At 39.6% G+C, this 21,377-nt stretch overlaps 1 protein-coding gene and 1 pseudogene across 1 annotated transcript in view; both read right to left on the minus strand.

Moving 5' to 3' along the window:
• The window catches only part of EFCAB5 (EF-hand calcium binding domain 5), a 130,413-nt gene that overhangs the window by 57,353 nt on the left and 51,683 nt on the right, over positions 1-21,377 (minus strand). Inside the window, exons 7-8 of the mRNA XM_066364377.1 lie at positions 15,675-15,723; positions 14,192-14,262 (exon numbers count right to left, since the gene is read on the minus strand). Coding sequence (XP_066220474.1) covers positions 14,192-14,262; positions 15,675-15,723 — 120 coding nt within the window. The remainder of the gene's footprint in view (positions 1-14,191; positions 14,263-15,674; positions 15,724-21,377) is intronic.
• LOC136394317 (keratin, type I cytoskeletal 18 pseudogene) lies at positions 11,697-13,875 on the minus strand (annotated as a pseudogene).

The raw sequence follows: 21,377 nt of genomic DNA on the forward strand, positions 1-21,377 counted from the left end.
CTTGGGAAGTTCTCATCTATTATTTGTTTGAGTATGTTCTCCATTCCATTTTCTCTCTCTTCTCCCTCTGATATACCTATTATTCTTATGTTATTCTTTTTGATGGAGTCAGATAATTCCTGTAGGGCTATCTCATTTTTTTTAATTTTTGAGTCTCTTTCTTCTTCTCTCTGTTGTGCCTCAAGTTGCTTGTCTTCTATTTCACTAATCCTACCTTCTATCTGGCCTGTTCTATTAGCTAAGCTTGTTACCTCATTTTTCAGCTCGTGAATTGAGTTTTTCATCTCTGTTTGATTTGTTTTTATAGTTTCAATTTCCTTGGAAATATATTCTTTGTGTTCGTCGAGTTGTTTTCTGAGCTCCCTAAATTGCCTTTCTGTGTTTTCTTGTATATCTCTGAGTATTTTTAGGATTTCTATTTTAAATTTTCTGTCATTTAACTCCAAGGTTTTCAATATATTAAATTTTTTCTCCATAGATTTTTCCTCATCTATCTGTGTTACCTCTCTTTCTTTTGTATCCATGATATTTGATTTTCTCTTCCTTAATGGCATCTGAGGGTGGTTTTGTTGATAGTATTAATGAGATTTAATAAAGAATAAAAAGTTGACAAAAATAAAAAATTGAAGTTTTTTTAAAAAATTAAATAAAGAAAAATAAAATAAAATTAAATTAAAATTAAAAAAAGAAAATTATTCCGCCCTCCTTTTTTCCTCTCCTCTCTTCTCCCCTCTTTCTTGAGAAAATCTTGTGGTGAACTGTGAATTATATTGTACTAAACAGAACAAACAATGCCTGTGATGGAGGGCCTGAATTGGGGAGAAGTAATAAAGAAGAAAAAAAAGCAGTATGGACCCACAAAAAGCAAATAAGGAAAAAATTTGGATCAAGAATTAAATGATTTGCTTTTAGGTCTTGGTTGACTAAGAGATATGATGAGAGGAATAAGAGGGAAACAGAAAAATGGGGGGGAAATTTAAAAATTACTATTGTATTTAGTGGAACAAGAACTCGATAAAATGGAGAGCCAGGGATGGGAGCACTGCTAGTGAGTTAAAAAGGTGAAGTAAAAAAACCCCAAAATGCCAAACATAAGTTTGAGTCCCAGATAAGATAATTTGTTCATTATTGAGGTTTGAATGAGAGGAGACGTAAAGGAGAAAGGAAGAAACTAATATAGAGGGAGAAAAGAAAGAGAGAGAGAGAGAGAGAGAGAAAAAGAGGGAACCACTAAAATAAGAAAAAAGAGGAGAAAGAGAGAGAGAGTTAAGGTTGGAGTGCAACCCTCATAGAGAGAAAGGAAGAGGAAAGAAAAGATAATGGGAGATGTAACACTTATGGGTAGTGTAATTCAAGGAGAGGAGAGAGTAAGACTGGCAGAGAGTTAAATGACCAAATTGGAGGAGGGGAAAAAAAAGAAATCAAGAATGAAGATAAGAGAAACAAACGAACAAATATAATAAAATGGGATAGGTTATAAAGTCTGCAGATTATTCTTGATTTTGAGAGGTTATCTTCTTGCTTTTTCTTTTCTCTCCCTCTTCCTGGTTGATGACTCTGTACCCCGGGTTCTGCCCCTGTGGCATGCTCAGGTAGAGGTTTGAAGTTGATAAGTCTCTATGGTGATGTTATGTATTGGGCTTCAATCTCATTGGCATTCGAGGCTCATTAGCATTTATAGGCTCCGACAGTGAGAGAGTCCGTGTTCCTGGAGCCTCTCTCCTAGTCTTTCCTTCCTCAATTAGTAGCCTGATAATCCAGCTATGGGGTTGCTGCTGCCTCTACCTGGATAGTAAGAGGTTCAAAGAGCTGGCAACTCCCCACTCTATTCCCACTCAGCACAGGGCTCTGGGTAAGGCTCAGTCAGTCAGAGCTGCTAGCATAATCAGGCGGGGCTTCCACCCACACAAAGACCTCTGGCTCTGCCACTCTGTCCGGTAACATGGGTGAGTGCCCACTCCTGGGGCGCTTGGAGGAATCTCTTGCTCACTATCTGTGCGCAGACCAGGATATCAGGCTGGCACTCTCAGACTCTGAGTGAAACCCCCACCCACATGGAAAAGTTCCAGCGTTGGAATTGGCTCTCGCTCCCTCCCCCATGCGCAGCTTTTTCAGGGTGCTGGGGTGGCCTGGAGATTCCGCTTTTGGCCCACACAAAGGCCCATGACTCTGCCCCTCTGTGGGATAACACAGGCGCCCACTCCTGAGGTGCTCGGAGGAATCTCTTGCCCACTCTCCGTGCGCGCTGACCAGGATATCAGGCCGGCTGCCTCACACTCCAAGTGAGACCCCCACCTGCACGGAAAAGTTCCAGCATTGGAATTAGCTCTCGCTCCCTCCCCGTGCGTGGCTTTTTCAGGGCACTGGGGCGGCCCAGAGATTCCGCTTTTGGCCCACACAAAGGTCCCTGACCCTGCCTCTCTGTGGGGTAACACGGGTGCCCACTCCCAGGGCCTAGGAGGAATCTCTCGCCCACTATCTGCGCGCGCCGACCAGGAGATCAGGGCGAATGGCTGCCCCACTTGTCTTTCTTTGTGTGGGTTTGGCGCGAGTGCTAGCTTGTATTGACAGGGTTTCCACAGGCACAGTTTTTCCTCAGCTTGGATTTTCATGCCAAAGCCTGGTTCAGCCATTTGGATCTATTCACCCCCTTTGCCTGCCTTAGTTTCTATACTCTCAGTTCCCAGTGAAAGCCGCCCTATTTAGGTTAGTGAGGAAGGCGGAGCATTTCTTACTCCCTTTTTCCTTCGGGGTTTGATAATATATTTAGCCAATTTTTCGCTCGACCATACCTTCGGGTGTATTGTGAAACATCCGGAGGCTCCAAGGATAGGTTTTTCTGTTTCTGGTTGAAGATCTTGTTGAGTTTTTGGGGAGATTTATCGGTATTGCTTCCTACCGTGCCATTACTCTGACGTCCCTTCAACTAGGAAATTCTTTACAAAAACAAAGGGAGGCTCTAGCTGGTTAGCTCAGTCAGTCAGAGAGTCATACAGAAATACTAAGGTTGTGGGTTCAATTCCTGGTCAAGGCACATATAGAAAGTGACCAATGAATACACAGCTAAATGGAACAACAAATGAATGCTTCCCTTTTACTCTCTCCCCCCTCCTCTATCACTCTAAAATCAATAAATTAAAAAACAGGGGTCTGTAAGGCTCAAAAAGTTCAGGAAATTAAAAAAGAGCCCTAAAAAGTTAACTAAATTTCTTTTTTTAATTTTTATTGATTTTAATTTATTGTGTTTACATAGATTCAAGTGTCCCACTGAATATATCTCCCCAACTCCCATGTTCCCCTCGACATCCCCCTTGCCCCCTCCCCCCAATGTCTTCCCCCCTTCCCTCCAGGATTTGCTTTCCTGCTCTCTATAATGCTGTGTTATGTATATATAATTTCACCAATCTCTTTCCCTTCTCTGATCCCATCCTCTCCTCCCCTTTCCCTCTGGTCCCTTTGATCCTGCCTCTGCCTCTATTCTGCTCCTCAGTTCACATTGTTCATTAGATTTCTCAGATGAGTGAGGTCATGATATTTTTCTTTCTCTGCCTGGCTTATTTAATTTAGCATAATAGTTTCCAGGTCCATCCATGTTGTCACAAAAGGTAAGATTTTCTTCTTTTTCATGGCCGCGTAGTATTGTGTATATGTACCACTGCTTTTTAATCCACTCATCCACTGACGGACACTTGGGCTGTTTCCAGATCTTGGCTATTGTAAACAATGCTGCAATAAACACAGGGGTGCTTTTTTTCTTTTGAATCAGTGATTTGATATTCTTAGGATATATTCCTAAAAGTGGGATGGCTGGGTCAAAATGCAGTTCCATTTTTAATTTTTTGAGGAATCTCCATACTGTTTTCCACAGTGACTGCACCAGTCTGCATTCCCACCAGCAGTGCAGGAGGGTTCCCTTTTCTCCACATCCTCGTCAGCACTTATTCTGTGTTGTTTTGTTAATGAGCGCCATTCTGACAGGTGTGAGGTGGTATCTCACTGTGGTTTTAATTTGCATTTCTCTAATGATTAGTATGTTGAACATTTTTTCTTCTGCCTATTGGCCATCTGTATGTCCTCTTTGGAGAAATGTCTATTCATTACTTTTGCTCATTTTTTTATTGGATTGTGTATCTTCCTGGTGTTGAATTTTACAAGTTCTTTATAAATTTTGGTTATTAACCCCTTATCAGACTTATTGTTGAATATGTTCTCCCATTGTGTGGTTTGTCTTTTTATTTTATTCATATTGTCTTTAGCTGTGCAAAAGCTTTTTAGTTTAATATAGTCCCATTTGTTCATCCTGCCCTTTATTTCACTTGCCTGTGGAGATAAATCGGCAAATATATATATTGCTGCGAGAGATGTTGGAGAGCTTATTGCCTATGTTTTCTTCCAAGATGATCATGGTTTCACGACGTACATTTAAGTCTTTTATCCATTTTGAGTTTATTTTTTGTGAATGGTGTAAGTTGGTGGTCTAGTTTCATTTTTTTGCAGGTAGCCGTCAAATTTTCCCAACACCATTTGTTAAAGAGACTGTCTTTACTCTATTGTATGCTCTTACCTCCTTTGTCAAATATCAATTGTCCATAATGGTGTGGATGTATTTCTGGGTTCTCTGTTCTGTTCCATTGTTCTACATACCTGTTCTTATGCCAGTACCAAGCTGTGTTGAGTACAAGGGCCTTGTAGTATAACCTGATATTAGGAAGTGTGATACCACCCACGTTATTCTTCTTTTTCAAGATTGCTGAGGATATTTGTGTTATTTTTTGGTTCCATATAAATTTTTGGAATATTTTTCTATATCTTTGAAGTATGCCATTGGTATTTTAATAGGAATTGCATTGAATTTATAAATTACTTTGGATAATATAGACATTTTAATATTTATTCTTCCTATCCATAAACACAGTATGTGCTTCCACTTGTTTGTATCTTCCTTGATTTCTTGTATCAATGTTTTACAATTTTCCGAGTACAAGTCTTTAACATTCTTGGTTAAATTTACTCCTAGGAACTTTATTTTGTTTTGTTGAAATGATGAAGGGGATTGTTTTCTTAATTTCTCTTTCAGACAGTTCATTGTTGGTTTAACTAAATTTCTTATAACCACATTAGTAATGTTTAGATAAAATAATAATACTTGAAATGGTTATCTGTTTGATAAACAATGAACCAAACAGATAGTGAAATGAAAGGGTAGGTCCTCTGTAGGATAGAAAACTAGGAACTTCAGGACTGATCTGCTTATGAGTGCCTACTTACTCCTGGCCTCAACACATGGTAATGCAGTTAATTTTGTATTGGGAGCCCATTGAAATCTAAGACTTCCATTCCTTTTCAAACTTGTACAAGGAGCATATTATCTACTTGAACAACTCAATACCAATGTTCAAATGATACAAATCAGAAGTTTTGCCTCTTGAAATGAGTTGTTTATTGGGAACGAGAATGTTCTGGGAATTTAAAACAAGCCTGACACTCTCCCAAAATGTATTTCTTATGTGCCTACATATTCAATTTATAAAACAAAACAAATATCTCAAAGAAACCAATACACTATATATTTTAAATTGTTTCTGTCAATATATAAATGTTTAAAGCAATGATCTGAAGGTTCCTTTTAAAGTAAGGAGACACAAGTTATGGAAGGTGAAAGAAATTTAAAACTCATGACCACCAGATGAATTTCCTGAAAACTGCCCCCCTGAAGTCTCATTTTCTTTCACTGTGCATCCCTTGGCAATGATGAATATAATAATTTATAATGTTCTGCACCTGTTCATCACTGTGTAATTGTCTTTTTGTGTTGTGTGTTCTTAATTTGCTTATATTTTGATCCTTCCATTCCTTGGGTCTTATTCCAGTTCCATCCAGCGTGTGTACGTATGTATGTATGCATGCATGAATATGCATGCACACACACACAGACACAAATGCCTGCATATACCCACAGGCACACTCCCCTACAACAATGCATTATTTGGTCCTTAATGGTAAGAAATACAACTTCTAAATTTCACATTTCTCCTAGCATAGAGAGTAAATATTCTGTATATACTTAATAACCAAGAGACTAGAAATAAATATTCTAAAATAGTTACTTTTGGCCTTCATTTACTAGAATAAAACAAATGAACAGTGAGAGAGAAGTTATAGCCAGCAGAAACATCACCACTGCCTGACTAGGAGGTGGCGCAGTGGATAGAGCGTTGAACTGGGATGGAGAGGACCCAGGTTTGAAACCCCAATGTCGCTGGGTTGAGTGTGGGCTCACCAGCTTGAGCGCGAGGTCACTGGTTTGAGCATGGGATCATAGACATGACTCAATGGTCACTGGCTTAAGCCCAAAGGTCACTTGGCTTGAGCAGAGGGACACTCGCTCTGCTGTAGCCCCCAGTCAAGGCACATATGAGAAAGCAATCAATGAACAACTAAGGTGCTGCAACGAAGAACTGATGCTTCTCATTTCTCTCCCTTCCTGTCTGTTCCTATCTGTCTGTCTCTCCCTGTCACCAAACAAACAAAAAACACATCACTTGTTCATGTATCCATCAGAAAAGAGATAACACTAGAAAAGCGATATGCATATAGAGTCATCTGTGACAATTTGTATCCATTTGTCTTTCTCTACATTAATATTTACTCAATGACTTTGTTTTCTCCAAACATGTTCCATCTTGAGTATTAATTACAATGCGGATTATAAACTATTAAGGGAGCAATTACATGGCATAGTTTTTCCACTAGGTGGCATCTGTGTGTAATATCTTGACTTATAGCCTGACATTTCATTTTCTTCCAGTTTCATTAAAAGAGTTCTGACAAAATAGCCATAAAGCAAGTCTCTTTAAAAGAAAGTATCCTAAAAGGCCCTGGCCGATTGGCTTAGTGGTAGAGCATCGGCCTGGTGTACAGGAGTCCCGGGTTCGATTCTCGGCCAGGGCACACAGGAGAAGATCCCGTGTGCTTCTCCACCCCTCTCCCTCTCTTTCCTCTCTGTCTCTCTCTTCCCCTCCCGCAGCCAAGGCTCCATTGGAGCAAAGTTGGCCTGGGCGCTGAGGATGGCTATATGGCCTCTGCCTCAGGTGCTAGAATGGTTCTGGTAGCAACAGAGCAACGCCTCAGATGGGCGGAGCATCGCCCCCTGGTGGGCATGCCGGGTGGATCCCGGTCGGGCACATGAGGGAGTCTGTCTAACTACTGCCTCCCCATTTCCAACTTCAGAAAAATACAAAAAAAAAAAAAAAAGTATCCTAAATACTACTTCTGTGTCATATATCATATAAGGTGGCTCAATAATTTAATGATTACATCATTAAAATTTTTTTGTAAATATTTCTATACAAGAAATACGTTCTTGGTTTCTAACTGATGTCATAGCTCTTCTCTATAATGGAAGTGCCTGAATATGTGCTGTTTGCATTTCAGGAAGAGAAGTTGGAAAATGTCAGGAAAACTATTATTAATAGCCCAACTTACCCATTAAAACAAAATTATGTATATAGGTAAATAGATATCCACAAAGGAATTATATTGAATGCTAATGAGTTTGTATCAAGTATTCTTAAGAATAACTTCACCAGCCCTGGCCAGTTGGCTCAGCGGTAGAGCGTCGGCCTGGCGTGCGGGGGACCTGGGTTCGATTCCCAGCCAGGGCACATAGGAGAAGCGCCCATTTGCTTCTCCACCCCCCCCTCCTTCCTCTCTGTCTCTCTCTTCCCCTCCCGCAGCCAAGGCTCCATTGGAGCAAAGATGGCCCGGGTGCTGGGGATGGCTCCTTGGCCTCTGCCCCAGGCGCTAGAGTGGTTCTGGTCGTGGCAGAGCGACGCCCCAGAGGGGCAGAGCATCGCCCCTGGTGGGCGTGCCTGGTGGATCCTGGTCGGCGCATGCGGGAGTCTGTCTGACTGTCTCTCCCCGTTTCCAGCTTCAGGAAAAAAAAAAAAAAAAAAAAGAATAACTTCACCTTTACCCATTTTCTCCTTTAATTGTATGGATACACATACATGCATACATATACACATATGTACACATATTACATATGGACATATACATATATGTATTCAATATAATATGTATATGTACATATTTGTTGAATTAAGTAAAATGAATGAAGGGGATAAAAAGTAAAACTGGCATCACACTTCAATATCAGAAAACAAACAATGTCTATATTGCTTTGGTGTAAAAAAAATATGACTCAGTTACAGTCTACTCATTCAAGGTATAATTTTAGAAGCAATATGCAGACATTTTCAACATAAAAGAACTATGGTATCCATGTGACCTTCCTGAAAAACTTTTTTACAATAAATTGAGCTAATTAAGAGAGGAATCAAAATAAATTGCTTATGAATAGCAAAGCCATTATAAAAGGACAGAAAGTGAACCTTGAATTCATTTAAATATTGAACTAAGATTAATTAATGGAATTGTAATGGCAGAAAAGAAAGAAAATGATTTAAATTGGGATAATACTGAAATTATAAAATCAAGAACTGAAATTGGAAATACAAGAAAAAAAGAAAGATATGAAAAAATATTAAAGAACTTTACCTTTTATAAAAAGATGTCAACTGTTATTTCTACAATTAAACTATGAGATTAAAAAAATAATGACTGGCCCTGACCGGTTGGCTCAGCGGTAGAGCGTCGGCCTGGCGTGCAGGAGTCCCGGGTTCGATTCCTGGCCAGGGCACACAGGAGAGGCGCCCATTTGCTTCTCCACCCCTCCCCCTCTCCTTCCTCTCTGTCTCTCTCTTCCCCTCCCACAGCGAGGCTCCATTGGAGCAGAGATGGCCCGGGCGCTGGGGATGGCTCCTTGACCTCTGCCTCAGGAGCTAGAATGGCTCTGGTTGCAACAGAGTGATGCCCTAGAGGGGCAAAACATCGCCCCCTGGTGGGCATGCCGGGTGGATCCCGGTCGGGCGCATGCGGGAGTCTGTCTGACTGCCTCCTCGTTTCCAGCTTCAGAAAAAAAAAAAAATAAATAATAATAATAATGACTAGTCTTTTCTGATTTTCATCCTTTGGTCTTTTCTTAGAATGACTTTAGAATAACTTTTGTGAAGATACATTTAATTTCAACTATTTCCTTATTTTTACTTTCATTTTCTTTTTCTTCTGTTTGAATCAAGTACTTTAAGTAATTAAAATTTTATAACAATTTATAATCATCTACAATGCTACATACTCATCTATCTATTGAGACAAAGTATATAAAACTGTTTAAAATGTTGTTCACCTAAAGGCAACAATAGTTATTTCTGGGTAATAAATTTAGGTGATTTTTAAATCCCTATATGTATACTTTTATGTGTTGTTTAAATTAATTGTTTTGGTTATGACAATTTTTTACAAAATTGAATATTTTTTCTTAGAAAATATGCCAACGTGTTACCAAGAATAAATTCTAGGGTATGGGAATATATAATTATTTAGTTATTCTATTTTTATATATATAATTATCTGTGTTTTTAGAATTCCTCACTCCTCCATTTTTAAAAGTTTTAAGACTATAATTTCTCATCTGAGTAAACATTTAGTAGCATTTCATAAAACTAGTTGTAAGATTTTAACCCAAGAATTATTAAGAAGAGTATTTTTTAAATTTCCAAATGATTGGACTTAAATAGTTCTAAATTTTGTTTATTACTTTCCAGTTTCATTACATAACAAGAGAACTTAACATGTCAGATTTATAGTTTTTAGAACTTACACGGTTTTCTTGGTGGCCTATTTATAATAAATTTTTTTTACCAATATTCCATGAAAACTGGGACACAGAACAGGGTCACTGTAGGGATTGAAGTTCAATACATACTTATATAATAAATCTTACTGATAATACAGATTCTTTACATCCTTATTTATTTTTTTACATTTTGACTTAGCAAGTAAGTCTCTCTGTGGCCTCTGCCTCAGGCGCTAGCAAGTAATTTTTTTTAAGTTTCACTACTTCATGCTATATACAAAAGTGAAGTCAAAATGGATCAAAGACTTACATAGACATATATGTGAGAGTTAAAACTATGAAACTTAAACATAATATAAAACTTAGACAAATAATCAATTTTTTTTAAGTGAGAGGAGGGGAGATAGAAAGACAGAATCCCACATGCGCGACTGGAATCTACCTAGCAACTCCTATCTGGTGCTGATGCTCTGCCCATCTGGGGCCATAATTGCAACCAAGCTATTTTTAGCACCTGATGCGGAGGCTCAACAGAGCCATCCTCAGTGCCCAGGGCAACAAATGCTTGAATCATTCGAGCCATGGCTGTGGGAGGATGAGAGAGAGAGAGAGAGAGAGAGAGAGAGGGAGAGGAAGGAAAAGGGGAGAAGCAAATGGTTGCCTCTCCTGTGTTCCCTGACCAGAAATTGAACCCAGGACTTCCACAAGCCAGGTTGACGCTCCACCGCTGAGCCAACTAACTGGCCAGGGCCACTAATAATCTTTATGACCTTGAATTAGGGATGGTTTCTTAGATATGACATCAAAAGCAAAAGCAAAAAAACAAACAAAAAATAAACAAATAGGGCTTCATTAAAATTTAAAACTTTTCTGTTTCAAAGGACACCATCAAGAAAGTGAAAAGAGGCCCTGGTCAGTTGGCTCAGTGGTAGAGTGTCGGCCTGGCGTGCAGGAGTCCCGGGTTCAATTCTCAGCCAGGGCACACAGGAGAAGCGCCCACCTGCTTCTCCACCCCTCCCCCTCTCCTTCCTCTCTGTCTCTCTCTTCCCCTCCTGCAGCCAAGGCTCCACTGGAGCAAAGTTTGCCCGGGCGCTGAGGATGGCTCTGTGGCCTCTGCCTCAGGCGCTAGAATGGCTCTGATTGCGGCAGAGCGACGCCCCAAGATGGGCAGAGCATCGCCCCCTGGTGGGCATGCTGGGTGGATCCTGGTCGGGCACATGCGGGAGTCTGTCCAACCGCCTCCCAGTTTCCAGCTTCGGAAAAATACAAAAAAAAAAAAAAAAAAAATTAAGAAAGTGAAAAGAGCTGACCAGTGGTGGTGTAGTGGATAGATCATCACCTGAGATGCTGAGGTCCCAGGTTAGCCAGCTTGAGCACAGGTTCATCTGGTTTGAGTGTAGTTCACTAGCTTGAGCACAGAGTTGCCAACTTGAGTGTGGGATCATCAACATGATCCCATGGTCGCTGGCTAGAGCCCAAAAGTCACTGGCTTGAAGTCCAAGGTTGCTGGCTTGAGCCCAAAGGTCATTGTTTGGAAGCCCAAGGTCACTGGCTTGAGCAAGGGATCACTAACTCGGCTGGATCCCCCAGTCAAGGCACATATGAGAAAGCAATCAATGAACAACTAAAGGTGCTGCAATGAAGAACTGATGTTTCTCATCTCTCTTCCTTCCTATCTGTCCCTGTCTCTCTCACTAAAAAAAAAAAAAAAAAAAAAATATATATATATATATATATATATATATATATATTTTAGAGGGAGATGAAAGCAGAAAGAGAGAGAGACATTGATTTGTTGTTCCACTTATTTATGCATTTACTGGTTGATGTTCTTGTATGTGCCCTGACTGAGGATCGAACCCATAACCTTGTCATGTTGGGATGACACTCTCACCAACTGAGCTACCCAGCCAGGGCTCAATAGAATTTTTTTAAACATTCAATGATCTCTGAACTTTTTGTTGGCCTACTGCCTCCCTTCTCCAAGGGTGCCCCATTTTTACTGCCTTAAACACCTCAGAACTTTGGTGTTGTTGACTTTAAACACCATTTTGCCATCTACAATCCTGCAAGTAGTGTAATGGTCTCTTGGATGGATTGTATAGAGTTGTTGTCCAGAGCATCACTAAAATTGAAGTCCTCCCCTTCTTCCAGCAGACAGTAGTAGGTGGCAATCTCAGCTTCCAGCTCAACCTTGATGTTCATCTGGGTCTCCTACTACTGGGCCCGATGCTGCCCCTCTGTCTGGGTCTGACTCCAGGTGCAGCAGGATGCCATTGAGCTGTTTCACCTGCACGGCATATCATGTTTCCACCTTCCTCAGGCTGGTCTACAAACGCCTTCAGATGGCTCACTGATTCCAGGTCAGTTTTCAAGGCCTGGACAATATGTCTCAGCTCCATGAGTGTCATCTGAGCAGCTCCTATCTCGGCAGTCTGCAAGATGACCACTGTGGTGCTCTCCTCAGTCTGCTGGGACCAATACTTATCTATAATAGATCCTCTTGGTTCTTTCAAGCCAGCTTGTCATATCGGGCCTAGATGTCTGCCATGACCTTGCTGAGGTCCTGAGAATTAGGGGCATCAAGCTCCAGAGTTGTCAGTCTGGTTTTGTGGACCATTTACTTCCTCCTTGTCGTTTTCCTTCATAATAGCAGCTCCTCCTTGAGAGACTCGATCTCTGTCGCCAGCTGTAGCCAAGTGATATTAGTGTCATCAATGAGTTTTTGAAGCCAATTGATATCACTGTCCACAGACTAGCACATGGCCAGCTCTGTCTCATACTCGACTCTGAAGTCATCAGCAACATGAGGAGTGCTGTCAACCTGCAGAATGAGGCAGGCACTGTCCACAGAACTTGCAAAAATCTTAGCTCTCAGGTCCTTGATGGTCTTGAAATAGTGCCCTCCAGTTTCTGAGGGGTTCCTTCTTCTTCAGGTGTTCACTGGTTTTGCTCTCCAGTCTCTGAGTATCAGCCTCCAGGCTTCTTACCCTCTCCAGGCAGGAGGCTAGGCAGTCATTTAGGCATTGCATAGTCTTCTCACTCTGGATGCCCCCTATTCCTGCCAGACCCCTGGCTCTCCCTGCAGTCAGGCCCCCGGGTCCCGCTGCCCCGCACACTGATGGAGTGCGACATGGAGATCCAGAAGCCTGAGCCTCCAGCACCTGCATAGATGCTGGCTGCACTGCTGGCTGGCTGGCCTGGTGGCTGGGTGACTGCACAGAGCCTAGGGTCTAGTAGTTTGTGGAGAATCTGGAGCAGGTGCTGAAGCTCACGTTGTTCAGGAAGGAAGGCAAGAAACTAAGACTCAGGTTTAAGCAGCCTCAATAGATTTCTTTATATAAAAGTTAACAAGCGTATCAGTGAGTTAGAAAATACCTTTTAAAATATTTAAACAATTGAGAAACCTGGAAAATTATTGGCTTGGTGAGTTAGACTTAGATAAGGAGGTAGTTCAGAGCATGGACTCTGGATCATGGGGGAGATATAAACAATTTTGGCCATTAGTTTGGCCTTGTGACTAATGGATACCAAATAGACAAATATAGAGTTGAAGAAAACACAGAACATAACTAAGATAGGATTTCCAAATTCTTATCTATGTGGTAATCATTTCAAGAAAAATTTCAGAAACCCTTCACACAGAATCTTGAAACTGCCTAGTTACCACCTTCCATGGAACAAGGGTATAGGAGAGCAGAAGGAGGAAGTTACCTTGACTCTGGGGCTCAGAGAAACAAGGGGAATTAGAAGAAAGAAATGAAAAAAATATAAAAACAGGCTATAGAAGACATAGGACTCTGGTACCATTAAAATGCTTCTTTTACTTATTCCATTACAATAGAATCATATTTCTCAGATGCAATATTATCCAAACTTTAAAATCAAACTGCCTAAATACAAATTTCCCCAGCTCTACCTTGTGCAAGCTACTTCAACATTCTGTACCTCAGTGTATTCATCTATGAAATTAGGAATCAGAATTGCTGAGATAATTACCTGAGTTAATATACAGAATGGAGCAAAAGTAGGTTTATAGTTGTTCGTATGGAAAATAATACAATAATTAATAAAATAATACAAAAATAAACTCTGTTTCACATACTCACAACTCTAAACTTACTTTTGTATGGATAGCTTAGGACAGTGCCTGGCCCATAAGTAAGTTTTAGATCCATTGTTAGTTGTGTAACCAGATATCATGGAATACAAGAAGATGGCTTTTCTTGATCTTACCCAAAGGTGTCAGTGGAAGCTTTTCACACTTTTACATCATGAGTACCACTATTTGAAAGAAATTATAAGATGTCTTTGATTATAAGATGTAACCTAATTTCAGAGGCATTAAAATATTTTTGTGTGCATCTTAGAACAAATGTTATTATGCTTTCATTTAATTTAATTTTAAGTTAATGGCTATGTGACATCCACCAAAAGACAATTGAAATTGGCAAAATAAATATGAATCAAATAATGAATAATGAACTGTCTTACTTCTATAAATTCCATTTTGTTCAGTCTTCCTTCCATTGAGTCAGTAATATTCAATTGCTTGCAATATTCTTCTAATTAGGGAATAAAGGTTATTTGCTAGTTAGTGTTGTTACAATACATTCATACATTATATTCATATTATAGTGCTTTAAAAAGAAATAAAAGCATTTCTTAATTAATTCTATCAATATTAATGCTAAAGTAAATGATATGTAGTTAGGTAATATTCTAATTATTATAAAATTATTATTTTTCCTGGCTTTTATCTAACCAAACAACCCAGACATTGAAAGAATTTGCGTACCTTTTTAATGATCAGGTTGAAAGGAAGCAGAAACAAATATGCACATCAATAGTATAAAAAACTACACACACATATCTTTTGTTTTTCTGTATATAAATGTGATCATATTGATCTGCCACTTGCTTTTTTTCACTTAACTACTCATCTTGTAGGTCTTTTCAAACAGAATCTGAAGCTCAGTGAGAAGGTTTGGGATGGGAGTATAGATGAGAGTCATTAGCTGAAGTCATGGGTCTGAATAAGAAAACTCAGGGAGTCTGAAGGTGTGTCAAGTGATAATCGAATCAAAGAGAAAACTCTGGAAAACAACATTTAAGGTGCAGAAAAAAGAAGAACCAAGAAATAAAAGTGCTAAAAGGTGATCAAAGATAGAAGAAAATATCAAGAGAGAATGGTATCACAAAATCAAAGAAAAAACATTTCATGAATAACAGAGTGATAAATAATGGTGAATGTGGCAGTTAGTTTTAAAGATTTTTTTAAACTTCTATTTAATATGACAATTATGTGATCCTTATTAAGCTTCCCAAGACACAAAATCGCAAATTGCATGAAAGCTCAAGATGAAAGAATTAATACACTGGCTACTTCTCCTACTTCTAACAATAATTTCTCCTGCCAATCATGGACTGGTACATAAAAATATTCTCTAGTCACTCTTGATTAACTGCTTATTATGAGATTTCAGTTATTATCATAAAAGGACTGTATAAAATTTAGGAAAGCTTATGCATTAAATGCTGTTACCCCCATCCTAGACCTTACCCTAAACTCTGCAAGAGTATGCAAGCCAGACTGGTTTCTAATAACAGTTGTTATTGAGTATATGTGTCTGTCCCTGGCTGTTCTTTTATTTCTCCTTTATATTACATTTATGACAAATCTTTCTTTTAAAGTTCTATATAATTAATATTTTCTAGGAATTTGATAGGATAATAAATGAGTATAACAGAATATTTGTAATAAAATGGGGCACTAGACTAAAAGAATTGAAAATCACTGATTGCTTCTCTGCTTTCCTACCAGCTCCATCTGGAAAGAGCAAAAAAGCTTAAGTACATCTCTAAGAGCTTTGAATAACAACTATCTCAATATTGACTCTTCATCTTAACTCAGCATCCCTCCCCTTCTCACAAAAAGAAAAAGAAACATAAATACTATGGTAATAGGCATGCTTACCAAGCTGGAAATCTGGATTTTGAAAAAATTCATGAAGAACATTCTGAATCTATAAGTCAAAGAGATGCTATATTACTTTTTACTTACCATACATTTAGTATTTTAAACTAAAGCCATCTGTATTTTTCAGTTTAAGTCCTGAGTAATCTTCTTAACCCAAGAACAGGAAGAGTAATAATGAACATTTAGTTTGTAGCATACTTCAAGGTGAGATGACATCAGAGTAATGGTGGTGTGAGAGATACTCCTGATCTCTCCCCTTGAAATGTCAACAAATTGAACAACTATAACTCAGCAGAGGAACCCCAGCTGGGCCTGCAGGCGTGACTGAAAGATCCACTCACCAAATGGACTAAAGGTGGGATGGGCTGAAAAGGGGGGCAGAAGATAAAATGCATTTGTGGTGGGTTCTGGAGAGGAGAGAAACCCAGAGTAACTGTGTTTTTTTCTTTTTCTCTACCCAACTATGGGGAGGAGGGAAGCTCAGACTGTCTGTTTTGTCTGAGGGATACAGAACAGGAAACCCAAAATGACTGGGTCTCCTTCTGCCAGGAGGAGCAATGAGATAGAAGGACAGAAGGGTAGATAAACCAAAGCAGCCAGACTGCAGGAACACAGCCAGTGTTCCCATGGTATGCCTGCAGCCCACACCCAGCAGAGACAGAGAAAACTAAAGTGTGGCCCCCAGCTTCCCAGATCCTGTGTCCCTCAACTCATGGTATGGAGAGTGACAGAGACAAACCCCACAGCTAGCTCTCTAGAGCCACACTCTCCCCTAAAGAACAGAGGTATTCCATATCTGGTCCCTGGGTCTGTTGAGACTTGGGGAGGAATGCCTGGAGGCCTGAGATCGCCATTGCTAGAGCTAGAAAGCCAGAAAGCTGAAGCTGTAAAGCCCTCACAACACGCCCCACCCACAAATGCAACTGTTGCCCCACCTACATCATTGTGAAAGCATCATCTCAGCAGAGGACAGCCCAGGAACTTCACAGAGCTAAAACTTGTAATAAAGCAACACCTGGCCCTGGCCCATTGGCTTAGCGGTAGAGCATCAGCCTGGTGTGTGGAAGTCCCAGGTTCGATTCCGAATCAGGGAACACAGGAGAAGCACCCATCTGCTTCTCCACCCTTTCCCCTCTCTTTCCTCTCTATCTCTCTCTCTTTTCCCTCCCGCAGCCAAGGCTCCATTGGTGCAAAGTTGGCCCAGGTACTGAGGAAGGCTCCATGGCCTCTAGACTTTAGAATGGCTCCAGTTACAACAGAGCAACACCCCAGATGGGCAGAGCATCACCCCATAGTGGACATGCCAGGTGGATCCTGGTTGGGTACATGCAGGGTCTGTCTCTCTGCCTCTGCGCTTCTCAATTCAGAAAAATAAAGACTAAAAAAATAATAAAAATAAAGCAACACCTACTGGAAGAAACCTCTCAAAACCAAACTTTATTTTTCCTTTTTTCTTTATTTCTTCTTATTCTTTTTTCTCTTTTGAATTTCATTTTCTTTAATCTTTATGTTTTTGTTCTTATTTTTTAGTGGGTGTTTTGTTTTTGATCTGTTTGTTTTTGATAATTTTTTCTGTGGTTTTTCTTTTTGTCATAATTTTTTTTTTCTGAAGCTGGAAACGGGGAGGCAATCAGACAGACTCCCGCATGCGCCCGACCGGGATCCACCCAGCATGCCCACTAGGGGGCAATGCTCTGCCCATCTGGGCATCGCTTCTGTTGCGACCAGAGCCACTCTAGCGCCTGAGGCAGAGGCCACGGAGCCATCCCCAGTGCCCCGGCCATCCTTGCTCCAATGGAGCCTTGGCTGCAGGAGGGGAAGAGAGAGACAGAGAGGAAGGAGAGGGGGAGGTGTGGAGAAGCAAATGGGTGCTTCTCCTGTGTGCCCTGGCTGGGAATCAAACCCAGGACTTCTGCACGCCAGGCCGACGCTCTACCACTGAGCCAACTGGCCAGGGCCTTTGTCATAATTTTTAAATTTTTTATATATTTTATTGTATTTTTTATTTTTTTAGTTGTCTTTTTTTGTTACAGAGACAGAGAGAGACAGTTAGAGACAGACAGACAGGAAGAGAGAGATGAGAAGCATCAATTCTTCTTTGTGACTCCTTAGTTCATTGATTGTTTTCTCATATGTGCCTTGACGGGGAGGGGGGCACAGCAGAGTGAATGACCTCTTGCTCAAGCCAGCAAACTTTGGGCTCAAGCCAGTGATCATGGGCTCATGTCTATGATCCCATGCTCAAATCAGCAACCCTGCACTCAAGCTGGTGAGCCTGTGCTGAAGCTGGTGACCTCAGAGTTTCAAACTTGAATCTTCTATGTCCCAGTCCAATGCTCTAACCACTGCACAACCACTTGGTCAGACTTTAGCTGCCTTTTTGTTAGAGTTCTTAACAATGCCATTCTCAAATACCATCAAGGAAAAAGAAATAGAATAGCATGGCTATGCAAAACAGACATAATTCAGAAAGAAAACAAAAAATCTCCAGAGAAAAATCTCAGTCAACTCAGAACCTTGGAGTTGAATGATAAAGAATTCAAAATTGAAGTTCTGAAAATACTCAACGAGATGCAAGAGAATATCAATAGGCAACTTAATGAGCTCAGAAAACAAATTAATAAACAAAACAAATACCCCACCAAGGAGAAGGAAACTTTAAAAACAGAGATGAAGAACTCAATACATGAATTGAAAACTGAGGTAGCAAATTTAGCTAATAGAACAAACCAGATAGAGGAAAGAATCCATGGCATCGAAGACAGGCAACTAGAGATGCTACAGAGAGAGAGGTGAGAGATTCATGAATTAAAAAAACTGAGAGAGCTCTACAAGAATTGTCTGACTCCATCAGAAAAAGCAATATAAGAATAATGGGTATATCAGAAGAAGAAGAAATGGAGAAGAGAATGGAGAGCCTATTCAAACAAATAATTGACGAGAGCTTGTCAAGCCTCTGGAAAGAGCTAGAGCCTCAAATCCAAGAAACAAACAAAATGCCAAGTTACCTCAACCCAAACAGACCTACTCCAAGGCACATCATAATAAAATTGTCAAAAATCAATGAGAAAGAAAGAATCCTCAAGGCAGCTAGGGAAAAGAAGAACATAACATACAAAAGAAAGCCCATTAGGTTATTATCAGACTTCTCAGCAGAAACTCTACAAGCCAGAAGAGAGTAGACGCAAACATTCAAAGTACTGAAAGGGAGGGATTACCAGTCAAGAATACTATATCCATCAAAGTTATCCTTCAAATATGAAGGAGAAATAAAAACTTTTACAGACATACTGAAGCTGAAGGGATTTATCACCAGAAAACCCCCACTGCAGGAAATACTCAAGGGGGTTATTCGACCAGAAACAAAGAACAAACAAATCAAAACTACAAGTAAAAACTCCAACAAGATCACAATAAAAACAAGGATAATCTGTGAAAACAATAACATAAAAGGGGAGAGGATAAAGATCTGCAGTAGGTAGCAAAGGAGGATGGAGTGCAGAAGCACTCATAAGACAAAAGACTCTTGTACATATGAACATTTTTCTCTTAATAACCTAATGGTAACCACCCACAAAAAATCCACTACTGAAATACACAGCTTAAAAAAAAAAAGAAACAGGGGAAAGAAGTATGGAATACCACCAAACAAAAACAACTGATAGAAACACAAAAGAGAAGAACCAAACAAGACACAGAACTACCAGAAAACAAAACATAAAGTGGCTATAGGAAATCCTCAAGTGTCAATAATTACCCTAAATGTCAATGGACTGAACTCACCAATAAAGAAGCACAGAGTAACAAAATGGATCAAAAAGCAAAACCCAACCATATGCTGCCTTCAAGAGACACATCTAAGCTGCAAGGACAAAAGTAGATTCAAAGTGAAAGGTTGGAAATGATTCTCCAAGCAAATACTATCCAAAGGAAAGCAGGTGTAGCCATACTCATGTCTGACAACGCTAACTTCAAGACAACAAAGGTAACCAGAGACAAGATGAACATTTCATAATGATAAAAGTCACATTGTATCAAGAGGACATAACACTTCTTAATATATATGCACTGAACAAGGGAGCACCAAAATATATAAGACATCTACTAACTGATTTAAAAATAGAAGCAGACAAAAACACAATCATACTTGGAGATTTCAGTATACTATTGACAGCTTTAGATAGATCACACAAAGAGAAAATCAATAAAGAAATGTTGGCCTTAAACGACGCATTGGACCAAATGGACATAATAGATATTTACAAGACATTTCATCCCAAAACATCAGATTATGCATTCTTCTCCAGTGTGCATAGAACATTCTCAAGTCTAGAGCAAATGATGGACCACACAACTAAAATTAACAAATTCAGGTCAATTGAAAATATACCAAGCATATTTTCTCACCATAAGGCTTTGAAATTAGAATTCAACTGTAAAAAGGAAGTGAAGAAACCCACAAAAATGTGGACATTAACAACATACTTCTAAAAAATGACTAGGTCAAAGAAGAAATAAAAGCAGAGCTCAAATGATATATACAGACAAATGAAAAGGACAACACAACATATCAAAATTTCTGGAATGCAGTGAAAGCAGTAATAAGAAGGAAGTTTTATATCATTTCAGACTTATATCAAGAAACAAGAGAGATCCTAAGTAAACAATTTAATATCATGTCCTAAGAAACTAGGAAAAAAAGAAAAAAGGCAACCCAAAGTCAGCAGAAGAAATGAAATAGTAAAAATTAGAGCAGAACTAAATGAAATAGAGAACAGAAAAACTATAGAAAAATTATTAAAACAAAGAGCTGGTTCTTTGTAAAGATCAATAAAATTGATAAACCACTGGTTAGACTCACTAAAGAAAAAAGAGGAAGGACTCATATAAACAAAATCTGAAATGAAAGAGGGGAAATTACCACAGACATCATAGATATACAAAGGATCATAGTAGAATATTATGATAGATTATATGCCACCAAATTCAACAAGCTAGAGAAAATGGATAAGTTCCTAGAACTATATTATATAATCTTCCTAGACTGAGTCCTAAAGAAGTGGAAAACCTATATAGACCTATAATCAGGGAGGAAATAGAAACAACTATCAAAAACCTCCCAAAAAACAAAAGTCCAGGACCAGATGGATACACTAGTGAATTCTACCAAACATTCAATATTTGGTAACTATCCTTCTCAAAGTCTTCCAAAAAAAATAGAAGAAGAAGCAATACTCTCTAACACAGGGGTCTCAAACTCAGCTCAGCATGTGGGCCGCAGAGCAAGATCACAGCCGTTCGGCGAGCCGCACTAGGTCTACAAAAGGCAACTGTTACGCAACACTTTTCTCACTGCAGTTGAAAACAAAAAAAAATCAGTACAACAAGCACAATCGTATATGCCGTTTACTCAGTGTCACAAAACGACCAGAAACTGTAGTTCGCATCACAACTGCTGTTAACTAAGCTAATATCTAGCTAGGATGCTAGAGAAATGAAAAATACAAGTAGGCCCCTAGGCTTACTTAATTTTATCCAAAATATTTTGAACTTCGTGGATTAGTCTGCGGGCCGCACAAAATTGTTTGGCGGGCCGCATGCGGCCCGCGGGCCGCGAGTTTGAGACCCCTGCTCTAACACATTTTATGAGGCCAACATAACCCTCATACCAAAACCTGGCCAGGACAACACAAAAAAGAA

Source organism: Saccopteryx leptura, chromosome 2 (genome assembly GCF_036850995.1).
Source record: "Saccopteryx leptura isolate mSacLep1 chromosome 2, mSacLep1_pri_phased_curated, whole genome shotgun sequence".
Lineage (NCBI taxonomy): Eukaryota > Metazoa > Chordata > Mammalia > Chiroptera > Emballonuridae > Saccopteryx > Saccopteryx leptura.